This window comes from Coccomyxa subellipsoidea (assembly GCF_000258705.1).
Source record: "Coccomyxa subellipsoidea C-169, whole genome shotgun sequence".
NCBI classification, from domain to species: domain Eukaryota; kingdom Viridiplantae; phylum Chlorophyta; class Trebouxiophyceae; family Coccomyxaceae; genus Coccomyxa; species Coccomyxa subellipsoidea.
The window spans coordinates 1,295,893-1,312,503 of record NW_005178038.1 but is presented as its reverse complement, the minus strand read 5'-3'; the positions used below and the strand labels follow the sequence as shown (position 1 = coordinate 1,312,503).

Genomic DNA, 16,611 nt, shown 5'->3' with positions numbered 1-16,611 from the left:
ATCCTCAGGGTCCATGCCAATGGTTGCTACTGCTATATGGCCCTTGCCAGCCTTAAGTTCTCATGACTCAGCCATGAGATGTCTGGACAGGTTTCATGCAAGCTGGGCGGCTTTACCTTCATATTGAAGAAGCTGTGTGAGTCCTCTTTTCAACAAAGGCAATTGGCACTGACGTGACTTCGCAGCAAGTCCAGATGGGGGTAGCGAAAATTTTCTGTCAGTACCTTCAGGACGGTCCTGATCATGATCGCAGGTACCTCATCGAGCGGAATTTATTGAACCTATTCATTGACACTGGCGAAGGGCGGCAAGTTTTGTCTGCGCAAAGCGCCAGGGATCTCATGGTGACACATACCTCCAGCGCTAAAACTGTTTTGTGGTGTTCCTTTCAGCCATACTGCATCTACCCTTGATGAAATGCAGCTCTGTATACAATGCACGTCTCTATGCAATCCTAGTGGCATCTGGGTGACTGCAGGCTAGCATCGGGATTGGGGCGGATTTCTATGCTATTTATGCACATTTGATGCAGGCGAGCTTGATTGTCAGGAGGTTGTGTGTCCCAACTCCCATGCGTGCCCTTGCTTCCAAAATGCAACAGCTGTGTTTCGTACCTTGGACCTGCATCTCCCAGCACAGACATCGTGCTTCCTTGACGAGGAACTTCTATAGATGGGGAAGCATTATGCAGGCACCCAGCGCATTGGATATTGATGCCTGAGGAGGATCCCAACAGTATATGGCAACTGAGTGGCACCACTGGCGAATGCCATCCCTTGCAGAAGACGGAAGGAGAGGGGACCTCCAATTCTCAGGTTTAGGGCAATGATGCCTATCAGACAGCTCTGTGAATCATTAAGGCTTTCCCTACCCTTCACGGGTGTTAGAGATCTGAGATTTTCTGCTGTGATTTTTCTTTTGCAGGATTCAAGGGCAGTACCGCCCTCACTCATGTGCCGCTCTGTGGAAGCCAACAAGGCACCTGAGAACATCAGCGAGAAGGGAAGCCATTTGCAGGTGCTGAAGATTCTTAGGAGCAATTTCGTCAGATGGTCAACTTTGCAAGCAGTGCCCTGATGCCAATTCTCCTGACGCCCTGGCCTGTTTTTCATGCAGCAGAATCAGAGGTCATGGTGGCCGCAAACAACCGAATGCCAAGCTGAAACGTCAAGGTAATTTTTTTGTTGGGAGTGCATGATGCCGTCATCCCCATGTGGCATGACTTGTTTGTGGAGTCGGCAGGATGAGCACCTGAAGACATGATCCCATGCAGGTGCCAGGTTGACGAAGCAGATGGATCCATCTTAACTCCCTTTGCATGTACCCCCCGCGAATATGAGGAGCTCAACGAGTTTCCAGCAAGGATGGTGAGATCCCTTAGGCAGGATTCGGCCCACTGGGTGGCACCCTGAGATTCAATGCGGATGATACATAGTCCAGTCTTGCTGACTGTTTTCGTTTTGACCGCCAGGTGCTCGATGTGTTGGCTCCAAACAGCAGATTCAGCCGCACAAGGCCAGACCCACCAGTGTACCATGTGTGCATATCCCAAGGAAGGCCTCCAGGGAGGGATGTCATGTCTGCTGTGGAAGGCGCTGTGGGTCAAGACATTCCAGTGTATTTCGCTAGTGTGAGCGGCACTAATGTCTCACTGTACAATCTCGAGAAAGTGAGCTTGCCAAGAATTCTGTAACGGAGCAGGAGTTCCAGGACGACTAGCTCTAGTAAGTTAGCTTCAATAGCCATGCAGCAGCAGTTTGCATGCACACATGGCATGATGGCACCCGTGGTTCCAAATCTGGCTACATGAGCCAGGCAGTTTCATTGTCACTGAGGGAACTTCATGGCTTGTTCTTAGCAGATTGTCAGCCGTTAGATAACTTATTAGGCACCCTGTTAAAATCAGTAGACATGCTGACGAAAAATTTGACCTTGTGAACTGTGATCGGACTCCAGAAGATTTTCAATCACAGGCCTTTCCGAAAGCTTTGACAGCCTTCAAGGAGCATCTGCTTTAGAATGGGTAAAGCAATCGAAATGAAAGACGCAGATGCAGCACCCAGCGACTCGACAGCAGCACGGACAGAGAAGAAGGAAACTGCTGAGCAACCTCCATCAGTCAGCGCCCAGCTTGCAACCAATGTGTCTCTTTTAGAATCAGCAGTACGTGCTAAGGAGACAAGATTGCTAGTAGGCAGGCTGTTGAGGCAGACAACAGCAGTGAGAAAACAACTGACCGCAGAAAATCTGGCAGACTTTGTCAAGAATGTCCTCCCAAGGGGATATCCAGGGACTTCACTTCTGCTGACACATCTCAACAAGGTAATATTGGGCAGCTCATCCCAAAATAAATGTGTCTGATAAGCCAGGTCTTTCTAATCTTGAAGGAGATTGCTCAAGACGCCCTGGCCTGGTTCAGCTGGAGTGTTGCAGCATTGCCTGCTACAGGGCCGATTACCACGACCCTTGTGCATATGCGCTGTGCAGCTTCTGAATGACGCATGAATGCGCAGGCCTCTAGCGCGATGGAGACTGATGGCACTGATGCGCCAGCTGAAAGTGCAGCTGCCTCATCGGCAGTTGGGCTCCTTCCAGAGTTAGAGACATATGCCTACCTGCTGGTGGTCACCTTTCTGGTGGACAAGAAGTTGTATCCAGAGGTTTGTGCCAGCCTTCCTTTTTGCTCGTCTTGCAAAGTGAGAAAACCTGAACAGTGCTTACTTCTGCTGCGGCATGGCTTCATTGCCTGCCCTGTGCCTATATGGTCTGCATTCAGGCATGAGGAGATGCTCCGTGGTCACTGCAGGCAAAGGAGGTTGTGACTGCGGGCATATCTAGGGTTGCTGACTTCAACAGGCGCACATTGGATGGGCTGGCTGCGCGCTTGTACTTCTACTACTCCCTCGTGCATGAGCACACAGACACCCTCGCAGACATACGAAGGTGTGCTTGTCTGTCAGTGTTGATCATATTCCAATGGCCAGATTTGGAGTATTTGCGTTGGGATCTGAGAGCCGTGCAAATAATCAAAGATGAGTATTTTGGGGTTGCAGCCATTTGCTCGCCCTGCACCGGACGGCTGTGTTGCGGCATGACGAGTATGGACAAGAGACGCTGCTCAACCTGCTGCTGCGGAATTACCTCCACTACAACCTTTACGACCAGGTCAGCTCTTCATGCCCTCTAAAGCCTTCATCACGCAACCAGCAGCAGGAAGCCTGCCTTGTGAAACAGTTTCTCTGTAAACACCCCGCAAGGGAACCTCACCCAAGCAGGCTGCTTTTAAGTGGACGATAGTGTGCATAATTTTCACGCATCTCCTGTGGCTGCCAGGCTGAGAAGCTGCGCAGCAAGGCGCAGCGCCCAGAGGTGTCGCGCAGCACGCAGCAGCTGTGCCGCTACCTATACTACCTGGGCCGCATCCGCGCCATCCAGCTCGACTATACCGAGGCCAAGGACTGCCTGCAGCAGGCCTCGCGCAAGGTCCGTGCCGTACCTCACTACCAGTGTCGCGCGCAGTGCTGCCAATTTCTGCCTGTCCCGACACGCCATCGCATGCTGTCCTGCGTCACAAAATTCTATGGACAGCACAATCCCTGGAACAATGTGGTTGCGCTCTCTGCAGTCTTCTGGGCTTGCTTTTTGCATGCTTCATGTGGCTGCATACTGTATGCAGGCGCCCAGCAGCGCGGTGGGCTTCCGGGTGGAGGTGAGCAAATGGCTGTCGCTGGTGCGCCTTCTGCTGGGAGAGGTGCCAGAGCACAGCGAGTTCACCGCCGCCGGCCTCGCCAAGCCCCTGGCCCCATACTTCAGCATCGCCCAGGCCGTGCGTGCCGGTGATCTCGTCGCCTTCAGGTGCCCACCACTCTTCCAGCGTGGTTGCATGAGCTGCCTCCTGCCCGCCTGACAGCCTTGCTAATGCTGGAGTTGTTGCTCACTGGATTTGAGGTAAATGAAGGGATTCAGTGGAATCTGGAATGCGTGCAGGCAAGTGGCGGATGCGAATGCTGCAGTGTTTGCGGCTGACAAGACGCAGAACCTGATCGTGCGCCTGCAGTACAATGTCATCCGCGCCGGGCTGCGCCGCATCAACCTGGCCTACTCGCGCATCTCCCTTGCGGACGTCGCCACACGCCTTGGTGAGACAACATCTTCTGCGCAGCCCTGCCACAGAATTCCTGACTTGCGGCGCTCTGCAGTGGCTGGAGACAGGAAATACAACCATTCCCAAGCGGCATGATGTGGAGGCAAAGATTGCATGCATTCTTTGCCACCTTGTCCCATGTGCATATGGCAGAGATGGCAGTTTCGCTTCAGACAAGGCAGCTATGAGACAGCGCTGTCTTCCGGTGGGCAGGCCTGGCGAGCGTGGAGGACACAGAGTGCATCGTGGCCAAAGCCATTCGCGACGGCGGCGTGGATGCTGTGCTGGACCACGCCAACGGCTGGATGCTGTCCAAGGAGGTCGTCGACATCTACGCCACCGCCGAACCCGCCGCTGCCTTCCATGCGCGTGTCGCCTTCTGCCTGGACATCCACAATGAGGTACCCTGCCCCAGCCCATGCCTCCTGCTCATTTCATTAGTTGTATATCTCTGGTCATTAGTAACCAGATGACCTCTAGATGGGGCACCATATTACAGCCTGCATAGCAGGGATGCGTAAAATGTTGCAAGTGCGGTGGATTCCATTGTCACCCTGTCATGATTCTGTGTGTGCAGAGAAGTGTTGCTGTTGCAGGCTGTTCGCGCAATGCGATTTGATGCTGCGGCGAACACCAAGAAGCTGGAGACTGCCGAGTCCGCGCGCGAGAGAGTGATTGCTGAGGAGGAACTGGCCAAGGCCTACGAAGAGGAGGAGGGCATCTGAGATTGTTATCAGCCTCCAAGTTGGCGCTGGATGTGATAATGGAAATGCTGCTGTTGCGGCATGCATGTACGTGTGCCATGTGGAGAAGTGTGCGGCACCTTGTGATGACAATGCAAAACTAGTAGAAGCTCTGCAGAACAATTGTGAGTCACGCATAGCCTATATTGCAAGACTATTGTAAACTGAGCTCTATTTCTGTTGACATCCCAAACTACGATCATGATACATGACTGCACCAAACAAATTTCCTCTGGGCCTCAATTGGTGCTCTAGCATACAAACAATTTGCGCAACATGCCTGATCAGATGTCCTGACAGGTAAAGGAGTGAGCTGTGCTACCGATCATTCAGAGGTACTCTTAACCTTCTGAACGTAGACCACACTTCCTAGCCCCTATTCTGCCTCAGCACAGCTCAGGATTAACAATCTGCCTGAAAGTCAAGCTTATTCTGCCACCGGATACCCGTGTCCTTCGTGGTATAGAATGCATCCAGTGCTGCTGCACAGTGCCCTGCGGACAAAGAGCAATGTCAAAAGCCCCTGGGTGTAGCACCACTGCTTAACGTTGACGTGTACATCCACATGTTTTGCTCTTGACGGCAGAAATGCAACCAGTACTGTGTACCATATTTAGATGCACATAGCCCTACCTTCATGACAAGCACATCGCCGCAGCCAAGTGGGTAAGTAATCTTATTGCTCCGGTCAGCATTGGACCGTAGGACAAAGTCTCGGGCCGAACCAAAGGAGGCCGATCCTGAGGTTCACAGCACAATCAGTCAACCAAAATGCATCTTGGTTTATCAGCAGGCTTCTCCATGTCAGCAGAGCAATTCTACAACAGAAGCACGCTGCTCACCAATGGTGTAACTGCCACTGCCGTACAGGGGTTCGTTGTCTGAATGCCAGCTCAGATGGTCCATGCCGGTTCTATAAAAGTTCAGCAGGCACGAGTTAAATGTGGCTCCAGAAACTTCCTCCACTCTTTCCTGTTGGCAGGCATCCCCCAGCATGTCAGCTACCGTCAATGTCAGCATACCTTCCGCGACAGGAAAGTGAAGAACATATGATGAGCATGTGTGCTACAATCACTGGCAGAGCGCCCACCTTGATTCTCAGCACTGCCGCGTTCCAGGTCAAGGGAGTCATTGAAGATCCAGAGTAGGTGTAAGACAGGCCGGCATGGTCTGCCATGTAGGCAACGAGGCGCGGCTGCATCACCCTCCGCCCCATCACTGTAACCTCCTTTGCCTGCCACTCCACAGTGTCCTGCCAGGCATTCTCAGCAGCTCAGCACAGCCTTTGCATTGCTCATGACAAACAAAGTATTGGAGCGGTGAGGATGGTATCCTTCACAAGTCAGCAGATACCTTGAGGCTCTGATAGAGCGCCAAGCTTTCCCTTGGTGGAAATAGCGCTGGCGAGTATATGATGACGGAGCCTTGGCCCAGATCAGTTGTCCCTGCTTTGCCTGGCCCAGCCTGGACTGCTGCTGCTGACCGTCCAGGCTGTGACTTCAGCTTTGGGCCTGCAGACTTCTTGCTAGGCGGTCCTGATGCGCTGCCGATCGATATTCCCTGCTGTTTCTTACTCTTCTGTTCTGTGCCCTTCGTACTAGGCTTGCCAGCAGTGAGCAACTGTTGCCACAAGCTCGCAGGCTGCACGGCTGGTGACTCCATGTCTTTGCTTGCCAAACTGTTGTGGCCCTCCAACAGCATGCCGGAGACTTCGCCACTGACAGCCCGGCTTCCAGTAGGTTTCTTCGCCAACTGCCTCAAGCAAGGGCTTGCGATCTGTCTTGCGAGGGCGTGCATGTAATGAATCCTGCTCGAACAGGGAGGTGACCGTCACTCCCAAGTGTCATTCCACACAGACTTTCCAATACATGACAATTTAACTCACCTTATGCTGAGATCTAATTCTTGACTCTCAGTCGCGAGTTTCTGGCAGCATCCTTGGCATCGTATGAAGCATCACGTAGGTTGGCTACGTCTTGCTCCCGTCTTCGCACCTATGAACGTGAGAAAAATTATGTGGGCCACACACTGTCATGATGGAAAGTGCGGGTAAGGATGTTTCTATGTCTGAGATATAAATCCCACCTCCTTACTGATAAATGGTAGTGCTGCGAATGTCAATGCTCCAACAACAGCAAGAAAGACCACTTTCTGGTTTCCTCTCGGAGCTTTCATATACTGGTGTTGAATGGCTGAGCGTGTCATGTGATACTTTATTCTCACCCGCTCCAAGAACTTGATAAATTAAACAAAGATCTATCTGCTGATTCGACGAAACGGATTAAGACGTAGACGGTGGAAGCTGGTACCAATAAGATCTCTGGTGATGAGTGCAAATTTATCGCGTCACAACAGTAGTGAAGGTAATTTGCTATGAAAAGATCGAATGACAAACGATCAAAGATGAAAGAATTGAACGAAAGTCGCATAACATGGCTTCCCCATGAAACAGGCAGGAACGCCTCCGGATCCGGTCAGACTGTACAGCGGGAGGTCCGATGAGCGGGAGGTCCCCTTGGCAGTCTGCTTTCCTCGGCGGCTGCTAACCTTTCACAAGCTGCAAGCGTCTGAGAGTGTTAGAACGTTGCCCAACATGGGGGTATGTCTCTTCTCATCGCAGATCTTTACTGACTGCACGCTCGATTGGTTTCATTGATTTTGGAGTGTGCAAGGATTGAGAACTGTTGTGTTCCACCTAATTTAGTGCGCATTGCGATGTTTGGGATCTAATGCTAGATCAGTATGGTTTCTTTAGTCCACAATTGAACATCACGTTGCTGTCTAGCGCGAGGATGCATGATGTTCGAGGAGCACTATTAATTCTTTTGGGAACACTTGCAGTACATTTCTGTACCAATCTACAAAGGATCTCTTGTGCACGGTGACTGAAATTCTGTTCTGTGTGATGTGGTGCAGTCACTCATCGCAGATGACGCTTTCCAGCACATTCTGCGTGTGCTCAACACCAACGTCGATGGCAAGCAGAAGATCATGTTCGCCCTGACGGCTATCAGGGGTATTGGAAGACGGTTCTCCAATATCGCCTGCAAGAAGGCTGAGGTGGACATGCGCAAGAGGTGGGCGTCGCTGCTCTGCATGCAGCTTGGGATTCCCTGAGGATGGTCTGCTGTTCTCTGTGTTGCGTGGAGCGAGCTGCATGAGCATGCAGAGCTGGATCACCTCTAAATTTTCGATAAGCACGATCTCCATCATGCTTTTCAGCAGAACTGAATTCGAACTGTTGCCTCCACAGGGCAGGTGAACTCTCTGCGGCAGAGCTCGAGCAGCTGATGGTGATTGTGGCCAACCCACGCACCTTCAAGATCCCAGACTGGTTCCTTAACAGGCAGAAGGACCACAAGGACGGCAAGAACTCCCAGCTGACCTCCTCTGCCCTCGACACAAAGCTGCGTGAGGACCTGGAGCGCCTCAAGAAGATCAGGTGACCATCACCTGCTCGTGGACGCCCATTACTAGGGCCACGTGCTGCCACGCACTCAGCAGTGCTTTTATTCTGCAACTAGACGCGGCAGTGTGTCCGATATCGGGGTCTGTGTATGCTACTCGGATGGGTTGGAGTGGGGTGCTGAACGAGGTATTTTGACATGCAGGAACCACCGTGGTCTGAGGCATTACTGGGGCCTGCGCGTGAAGGGCCAGCACACAAAGACCACCGGTCGCCGCGGTCGCACTGTGGGTGTTGCCAAGAAGCGCTGAGCGCTCACAAAATACTTGCTGGGTGTTGACTTGGCTAGTATCCTAGTGTCCAGATCCTGGTCTGTTAGTGATGCAGGCCTCAGGATATCATTCTTGATGGAACAACTCTTCAAAACTCTAGGTTATCGAAGCACATCGACCAACGTGTAACAGAATTTGCCAGATAGGCAAACTTTGCATGTGCTGCAGCTGAGAGAATGCTGTACATGTAACAGCAGTCTGTGTTAGTGACCTGTCATGGCATTATCACTTCCACATCTACATGGTCCAACGGATAGTTTTTCCACTTGGATTGGCCATGTATGCACTGCTGCTCTTTGACACCTCTGAGACAGTCTACACGTGTGCACGCTGGCATGTGCACCTAATTTTGATGCTACGACCACGCGCATTATAGTCAACTATCACAGGTAAAGCACAGATACAGCCTATTAATGCAGGCTTAGACATTCAGATCAAGGATGGAGGCCCAAAGAATTTGCAAAGCCGAACTCATATGCAAAAGACTGCAACATTAGGAGCACCAAATCACTGCCAAGAATTCCTGTCAGTACATATTTATGGGGCCAACTTTGGGGACAAACTCAACTTGATAGAGGATATCAGGTCATGAAATTGCCCATTCAACGAAAAACGGCAGCAAACCGACAAGCTCAGCAAACCTGAACAATTTCAGCACACTAAAGCCTTGGAGCAAATGCTCATGTTCACAGTTTGGGGCCCACAACGCAGAGGGAATCATTACACATCAATCTACAACCCAAATACAGAGAGGACGGAGGTCACAAATGTTTGTCATGTCTGACCTTTGCCACCTTCTCCGATAGGGCCTCACTGACCACAATTGGTGCTTTAGGAAGCGCCGTCCATTCCTCAGCAACCTGCTGCCGAAGCTTCGTGAGACTCTTCCAATTGTTCTGCAAAACAACAAGGGCAGCAGCATCAGTGTATGCAGAGGCTCTCAAGGCTCTAGGCAGAGGCATAAATTACTGATTGTGCAGTACTCAATAGGCAGAGGCAACGATGAATTTGTCAGCAGCAGAGACCGAATCTGATCACAGCTCAGGCGTGGCAGTTCTGCGCACCTGAACTGGTCCGTGGTCGTATACAACCTGCAGCAAGTTCTCTTCTGATGCCACGTGCCCTCCTTCAGCTGGGAAGACAGTAGGAACACCACCCACACGTTTGACTGCAAGAGCCCCTGCGGACACAAAGCGTCCATTGTATTCTACAATCCCCCTTGCTGCCTCCATGCAAGGGGGATTGTGATGGCAGGGGGTTCATTATCTTAGTAAGATATAGAACCCCCTGCCACCATGAGAAGAAGGGGTGCCTTGACCGCACGGGGTGGTTGCATAAAAAGCAACAACAGTCTCACAAAGGATCTCACCTGGAAATGAAATCTTGGCAGAGTCGCCGACTGGTGCCTTCATGATGTCAGCAGGGGTGCCGTCCGCATACACTATGTGGCTCAGCTTGGTAGCAAAGGACAGCGTGTCCCTGTTCACTTTCTGCAGTAGTCCGCCGCCCATCCCAAACGCAACAGCCTGCAGACAGACATGCATCCTGTGTGTGCTACTCCACAACAATGCTTAGATTGCCTGCATGCCACTTGCCAATACAATTGATAAATCTTCCTAGTGATGCAACGAGAAATGTGCTTACCTCAGCGCTATATCCCTTCTCCATGACGGCTGTCAGAATCTTGGACAGCATTCGAAGGTTTATGCCATCGCCCTGGATGACTCCACAACCACAAGGCACCTTGTACCCCTTCTTGTTTGTGTCCACCCCAAACACCTTCTCCGCAGCATCCAGCGCTGCCAAGACAGCTTCTATAGGATCCCCAGAGTCTGGCCTGAGCACCATGTAGCCGCCTGCTCCTACCTTTTCCTGTGCAATGCTTGGCACCACCTCTGCCAGTGCCTGCAGCCAATGCAACGTTCCCATTGCACCGAGCAGACTTCAAAGCAACAAGACACTCTAGGATCCCAATTGCAGCTAGCAGACTCTGACACAAGCAAGGGAGACATGCAATGGAGAGCAGCACAGTCTGCTGGAATTTGCATGTGGGAGGCTACCTTTGCATAGTCATATGAGTCCATGACACAGGCAAAGATGCCGCTGCCAAAGTGGGAGATCATGTTGAGGATGGCCTCTCTTTCGCTGGGCCACGCCGTCATCACGCTGTGCTCTGTCGCCGGTATGCTGACTCCAACCGGCTCTCCATCGTTCAACTCAAACTGCAGCCCCCAGCAACCCGTCGGCTCCTGGCACATGCTGATATGATGCTGCATTGCAACAAGGGATTACCTCTGCGATCCAGCGGTCACGCTAGACAGGTGTTGTGTGCAGATTTACGATTGGAGATGCGCATGCCTGTGCGTAGTAGGCGGCAGATAGGGTGTCTGTGCCATCAAAGTTGAGCAGATGGGCCACTCCGCCCAGCACGCTCTGCTCGACAGTGCAGCAGCCCCTGAAGCCAAAGTCATGGAGCTTGGAGGGCACCAGCGGCGACGCAGCACCGTCGTCCACGCTCTGCTCAAAGGCTGCCTCTATAACATCGCGGGCTCGTCTGCTCAGCGTTGCTACAGTTGTGGGGTACCTGCATTTACATGATTATGATGTCTTCGATCCTTTCAGCATCAAGGTCTCGTCACGTACTGCAGGAGAAATTATCCTGCAGCATGGCATGATTGTCCTGACCCTCAAGCACATATAAACATTCTGGCGCTCACCAGATCATTGTCAATATTGTCTCAAGGTATGTGCAAAGTGGGGCAAACTCCCCGGTTGATGTGATCTGCAAGGCCAATAAGCCCATCACGTTCCTCACTGATGATGATGCAACAGGGCGTAAGAGAGGGCAGTCCATCACACAACACCAACACACCCGCACCTGATAGACTGGAACATGGGCATTTATGCAAGTCCCCTCGGGCAACGCTTCAAGCCTGATAGGGAAGTAACCTGAATGACAGAATATACTTTACAGCTCACGATTTGCACACACACCTTTCCCTTTTTGCGGGACCCAAACAACGGCCGATTCTATGATGAATGGTTAGATGTCAGCTCACCATCATGTTTTTCAATGAAGCGCATAAATAAGTCCATTGGGAAGGGGAATGCAGTCATGGCCGGCGCCATATGTGTCCTGCCATAGCCTTGGGTCTTAGTCTGCTTGCATTCATAATAGAAACTCAATTCGGCCCCAGTGCGCACTGCGGCTCTCTACAGAGCTGTGTTACACAGATTGGCAAGCTAGGTGGCCACCAGAAGTCACCTGTAGAACTTCTCAGATTTCTCCACATCCTCGACAGTCCACTGCCGCAACAAGTAATTCTCCAGAATGTATCGCATCCCAAAGAACACCATGCGCGTGTCTTCGTTGTCACCTCCATATCCCGAGCGAAATTCCCCGTACTGCAGAAGCACCACAACATGAGGGTCTGAGTGCCATTGAACCCCTAGGATACTAATCTCAAGTGCCCGGCAGATGGTGATAACGTGTGCTTGGAGATAACAAATGAACCTACCGCTACCATCTCTTTACAAGGTGGATATTGCATGAAGTGGGTCGTCTTGTAACTGTCAGTCAGAATGCCCATGGGCAAAGAAGAGGTTATCGAGCTTCTTCCGTTCATTTTCTTGTCACACTCGTTCAAGCCATCTAAAGATACGGTCTTACGAATTTCGGAGTAGAACTCTGGACCTTCAGATCTATTAATGAGAGGAAGGAGAAGCGTGAAGCATCCCTAGCTTCCTCATTGGGGGAAGCTGCAGCTGATCCTTCTCTCTTGCAATTGGCCTTCTTGTACGGTCATGTTTATTGCAAAATCTTGCCAATTTCAGTCAAATCAATCCCTGCAGAACTACTGGAATCCCTTTTCCAATTTTGATTGGAATTGTTTTCCAAAGATAAACACTTCACTTCTCACACTCTCTCCTCAGACACGCTGCAGATCTCAACTCTCAGAGTTTCCTCGCTATGTTCTCTCCAAAACAAATACATTGCCCTTGTCGTCTCTGCCTATGCGAAGCTGGGCATCTACAAAGGTAATGTCCAGCCAGCCATCCGGATTGAATATATCCATCAACAGCTGATAATTCTTCTGAAATAGCTGCTGAAACTGCTCTGGCACCAGTGTCGCCTTCTCCAGCTTGATGGCTACTCTGGTTGGGGACACCGGCTCATAGCTGGCTTCAATAGTCAAGGCACCCTTGAACTTTCCAAACACCAGAATGTCGAAATTGACCTTATTCACCTGCACAGGAAAGTAACCACTGTTGATTTTGCATACCTTGTGCTATGAACATCGCACAACAACAGCAAACTGCAGGTGGTCTTGAGCTGGGCGTAGAAAAGTCCCCACCGTGTGGCGAGTGACAATGTCAATGTGCTGTGTGAGCGCCCCCACATTGACAATGTTTCTCAGCCCTAGCTTGATCCTCCTCCGTCCCTGTTCCCATGCATTTCCTCAGTCTGGCAAGGCTATTTCAAGAGGAAAGCACATCAGGCTCTGTCAACACCCTGAGATTTGACCATTCCGCACCAGGATGGTGACTGTAGAGAACAGCAGGCGCCAGGAGCCATGGCACTGATCCAAGTGCTCAGTGGGAGCCTCCAGAGGATTGCATGCCTCCAGGTCCTCAATCCTCTTCAGTAGCTCATCTCGCTGGGCACTCTGAAGGCACAAATCATCTCAGGAAAGGTACTGTCTTGGTATCTTTATGGAGAGAAAAGTGCATCTGCCGTGGTATGCCTTGCTTACCTCTATTCCATACACGCCATTGTCCTGTACGGACGACAGAGCGGCAAGCAGGTCCCGTTTTGCGTCATTGTTGATGTTCTCTATCTGGCTACTGCCAATCTTTGCCTGGTTCAAAAGCAGCAAGACTGGGTACACGTGCATGGTTTGGCACTCATCTGAAAAGTTTGGTGAGTCCTCTTACCACCACTGGGGTCTGTGCTGCACAGATTCTGCTAGTCTTCAGACAACAGGACCTCCTTGGCTGATGACTGCTGAAGGGCCTTCTGCCAGAGTACTTCCTGCTTGTCAACTGTAAAGCACAGGGCATCTCAAGATCAGAAGGTTCCCCGTATGTCAAATTGGAGGCACTCATAAGGCAAATAGGATTCCAGCGCAACTGGCACCTGCACTGAAGAGGGTGGCCTTTCTTCCCAACTGCAGCATGGAAGCCCATTCAACTGATCCAAAATGAAAGCCATATACTTCTTTCCTCCTCACAGTGAATGACAATCACTCTTGCACCATTAAAATATGCGGACCTCGGTTTTACCAGTTTTGGGGATCTGAAAAACCCAAATTTCACCAATATGTGTAACACACTTGCAACATTTATAAATTAGATCGAGAGCTACATGTGCAAATGGATCGTTAAGATTGTGAATGAAGAGAAATCAGGAGAGAGAGGATTGCGACAAGGTGGTGACGTCACCTTGTTCTTTCGGTGAAAGTCCGATGGTCCGAGTTCTTCTTGCTTCGCCCTTGTCCCCAAATTCCGATATCTAGAAAAATTTGCTCACTCGTCTCCGTTCAAATCTGTTCCGACGCCGATCTTTTCCTATCGATATACTGGCATCCAATGTCCAACCCATCTGACGGTATACTAGACAATGTTCTGTCTCATAGTATATGTGCCATTACGAAAACTGCTTGTAATTAGATAAAAGTATCCCTATGATTGCTAGGAGCCTAGCCAGGCAGATTGGCTTCCATCATGCTCGCCAGATCTCCTCCAGCACATCTATGGAAGAGATATATGATGTGGCCATCATTGGAAGTGGAATGGTTGGATCTGCACTAGCATGCGCACTGGGTGAGGGGTACAGGCCAGGATAGATGCTTGGTGCATGTAATGCCAGGAAGTTCCTGCAGTGCCTGAAGTCTCACTTGCTTGCCGTCCAGGTTCGAATCCAAATACGTCCGGTCTCAAAGTGCTGGTGATGGATCGAGAAGGACCCACAGAGGTCACATCAGCCCTGCAAGAGGTGCCTGACCTGCGAGTGAGCACCATAACGCCTGCCAGTGTGCAGCTCTTTCAGGACGTTGGGGCTTGGGACGACATTGCACCACCGCGTTCTGCTGCATTCCAACAGATGCAGGTAGCTCTAGCTTTTAATCACACCTGTCACACTTTTATTTTGTCCGGCAGATCTTCCAAATCAAGTTTATCAAACAGTTCAATGTGTCTGCTACATCAATGATACGCCAGTGAGTATTGGATGCAGGTGTGGGATGAAGGAGGGAATGGGTGTGTGCGATACAGCGCTGGAAATGTTGGACTTCCCAACATGGGTTACGTGGCGGAAAACAGAGTCCTTCAAGCAGCGCTGATGCGCAGGCTGACGCACTTTGAGAATTCCAGACTGCTATGGCCGGTGAGAAATCAACTGCTGTGCAAATCAGTTTACCTCCAAACATATTGCGGCGGTTCTAAGCTGATACCAAATGCTTGGCGAGTGGTGTGCAGGCAAGTCTGGAGGCGCTCACCCTACCAAGCTACGCTCCAGAAGCTCATGAAGGCAGGCCCACTTCTTCCTTGCATCTGTCCGCCGGCAACACTCTATCAATTCTTGAAATGGTGAACTGCCGTGACCCTTAATGAAAGAGTGACTTACAATCTGTAATTTAAGTTGTCTTCCAGGTCCAAGTACGAACACACTGGCTGAGCTGAGGCTGGCAGATGGGCAGACATTTCATGCGCGGCTGGTCGTTGGGGCTGATGGCGCTCGGTCACGCACACGCCAGCTAGCAGGTGGCACTTGTCGATACCTCGGAGGATTCCAGGTCCAGAATGCGAGCATCAGAACTGGCGCACATGCATGCAAGGACGAGTGGGCTGAGGCATCTTGGGAAGTGCAGATTTGCGAACATTTTCCCGGAGCTATCACCAGCGAGGCATTGTGGCGAGCGTGAGGACGCAGCAGGTTAATGACACTGCGTGGCAGAGGTTCCTGCCCACTGGGCCCCTGGCTCTGCTGCCTGTGCGCGGCGGCTACAGCAACATTGTGTGGTCCACCACTGTGCAGCAGGCCCTGGCCCTGGAGAAAGCAACCCCCCAGGAATTCGCCTTTGCAGTCAACGAGGTGTGCACTGACTTCACTTCTTCTCAAAGTCTCTGGCCTCCCAAGCACGCAAGCGCATCTGCTTGATGGCACAGGACATGTGCCTGATATTGTCTTAAATTTGAGTGACTGCATGGCATGTCCAGGCGCTGAATGGGGGATCCACTCCTGCTCGCAATCCTCTGCTGCCATTCAGCAGCGCTGCGGACTTCACAGCCCCTCCCACAGTTTTTCCTGTTGATGGGACTGTGCAGCGGTCTTTTCCTCTGACCCTTGCTGGTTCTGGAAGGTGAGACACTTGCCAAAGCATAATTGACCAGTCCGACCTGGAGAAGCTCTTTTGTGAAGGTCAGTCTGTCACTCTTACTAATGCCCACAAGAAATTCTTCCAATATAGTGACCAATTTGGTGTGTGCAGGTATGTGCGGCCCCGGCTGGCGCTGGTGGGCGATGCAGCGCATGTTGTGCACCCCTTGGCAGGCCAGGGTGTAAATTTGGGTTTTGGGGATGTGCGAGCGCTCTCTGCCGCTCTGGCGCATGCTGTTGAGACAGGGCGAGACCCTGGAGAACTGGCACTGCTTGAGGTGAGCCTTGGGCACTAGTTTCTTGATGAGCATGGAACAAGTGTCATTTGGCTGTCTTGCATGGCGCAGGGTTTTTGTGGCACCCTTATGGGCAGGCTTTGTATTGATGTGCTGCTGTTGTGAATGCAGGAGATGTATGAACAGCCACGTCAGCGTGAGAATGGGATGATGATGATGGCGCTGGACAGCCTGAAGCACATTTTTGCACCCCAGAAGGGTCTCCTTGCCAGTATCAGGGGCCTTGGTCTGGATCTCATAAATGGCACTCCTGCTCTAAAAGAAAGAATAATGAAGTATGCCATGGGCTGAAATTAGGACTAAGTCAATGGC

The 16,611-nt window shown here is 51.3% G+C and overlaps 5 protein-coding genes across 5 annotated transcripts; 3 read left to right on the top strand and 2 right to left on the bottom strand.

Annotated features, from left to right (window-relative positions):
• The first annotated feature begins 1,864 nt into the window (after window positions 1-1,864).
• COCSUDRAFT_28290 (26S proteasome regulatory subunit) lies at window positions 1,865-5,066 on the top strand. Its single transcript, XM_005649124.1, has 9 exons — window positions 1,865-2,322; window positions 2,514-2,660; window positions 2,807-2,943; window positions 3,054-3,165; window positions 3,334-3,483; window positions 3,677-3,855; window positions 3,988-4,139; window positions 4,358-4,545; window positions 4,741-5,066. The coding sequence occupies exons 1-9, from the start codon at window positions 2,020-2,022 to the stop codon at window positions 4,867-4,869; spliced, it is 1,497 nt and encodes a 498-aa protein (XP_005649181.1). The 5' UTR covers window positions 1,865-2,019; the 3' UTR covers window positions 4,870-5,066.
• A 207-nt stretch (window positions 5,067-5,273) lies between these two features.
• Window positions 5,274-6,103, bottom strand: COCSUDRAFT_83658 (hypothetical protein; the record flags this gene model as incomplete). The annotated part of the gene is made up of 4 exons (XM_005649453.1): window positions 5,274-5,381; window positions 5,521-5,627; window positions 5,730-5,859; window positions 5,978-6,103. 4 exons carry the CDS (start codon window positions 6,101-6,103, stop codon window positions 5,274-5,276), a joined length of 471 nt encoding a protein of 156 aa, XP_005649510.1.
• A 1,318-nt stretch (window positions 6,104-7,421) lies between these two features.
• On the top strand, window positions 7,422-8,846 carry COCSUDRAFT_28287 (ribosomal protein S18 component of cytosolic 80S ribosome and 40S small subunit). The gene is made up of 4 exons (XM_005649123.1): window positions 7,422-7,486; window positions 7,804-7,964; window positions 8,141-8,329; window positions 8,499-8,846. The coding sequence occupies exons 1-4, from the start codon at window positions 7,481-7,483 to the stop codon at window positions 8,602-8,604; spliced, it is 462 nt and encodes a 153-aa protein (XP_005649180.1). The 5' UTR covers window positions 7,422-7,480; the 3' UTR covers window positions 8,605-8,846.
• Window positions 8,847-12,593: 3,747 nt separating this feature from the next.
• COCSUDRAFT_14026 (PAP fibrillin) lies at window positions 12,594-13,298 on the bottom strand (the record flags this gene model as incomplete). Its single annotated transcript, XM_005649122.1, has 3 exons — window positions 12,594-12,872; window positions 12,981-13,067; window positions 13,161-13,298. Coding segments are annotated over 3 exons (504 nt in total), but the record flags the coding sequence as incomplete, so codon positions are not given.
• Window positions 13,299-14,575: 1,277 nt separating this feature from the next.
• COCSUDRAFT_36009 (flavin-dependent monooxygenase) lies at window positions 14,576-16,590 on the top strand (the record flags this gene model as incomplete). Its single annotated transcript, XM_005649121.1, has 8 exons — window positions 14,576-14,734; window positions 14,861-15,010; window positions 15,103-15,223; window positions 15,277-15,387; window positions 15,495-15,718; window positions 15,844-15,986; window positions 16,116-16,281; window positions 16,411-16,590. The coding sequence occupies 8 exons, from the start codon at window positions 14,576-14,578 to the stop codon at window positions 16,588-16,590; spliced, it is 1,254 nt and encodes a 417-aa protein (XP_005649178.1).
• Between the last annotated feature and the right edge of the window lie 21 nt (window positions 16,591-16,611).

Coding starts and splice junctions, on each gene's coding strand:
- COCSUDRAFT_28287 (XM_005649123.1), top strand. Junction 7,965..8,140: donor GAGGTGGACATGCGCAAGAG/GTGGGCGTCGCT, acceptor TTGCCTCCACAG/GGCAGGTGAACTCTCTGCGG. Junction 8,330..8,498: donor GAGCGCCTCAAGAAGATCAG/GTGACCATCACC, acceptor TTTGACATGCAG/GAACCACCGTGGTCTGAGGC.
- COCSUDRAFT_28290 (XM_005649124.1), top strand. CDS start 2,020: ATGGGTAAAGCAATCGAAATGAAAGACGCAGATGCAGCACCCAGCGAC. Junction 2,323..2,513: donor TGCTGACACATCTCAACAAG/GTAATATTGGGC, acceptor ATGAATGCGCAG/GCCTCTAGCGCGATGGAGAC. Junction 3,856..3,987: donor GGTGATCTCGTCGCCTTCAG/GTGCCCACCACT, acceptor GAATGCGTGCAG/GCAAGTGGCGGATGCGAATG.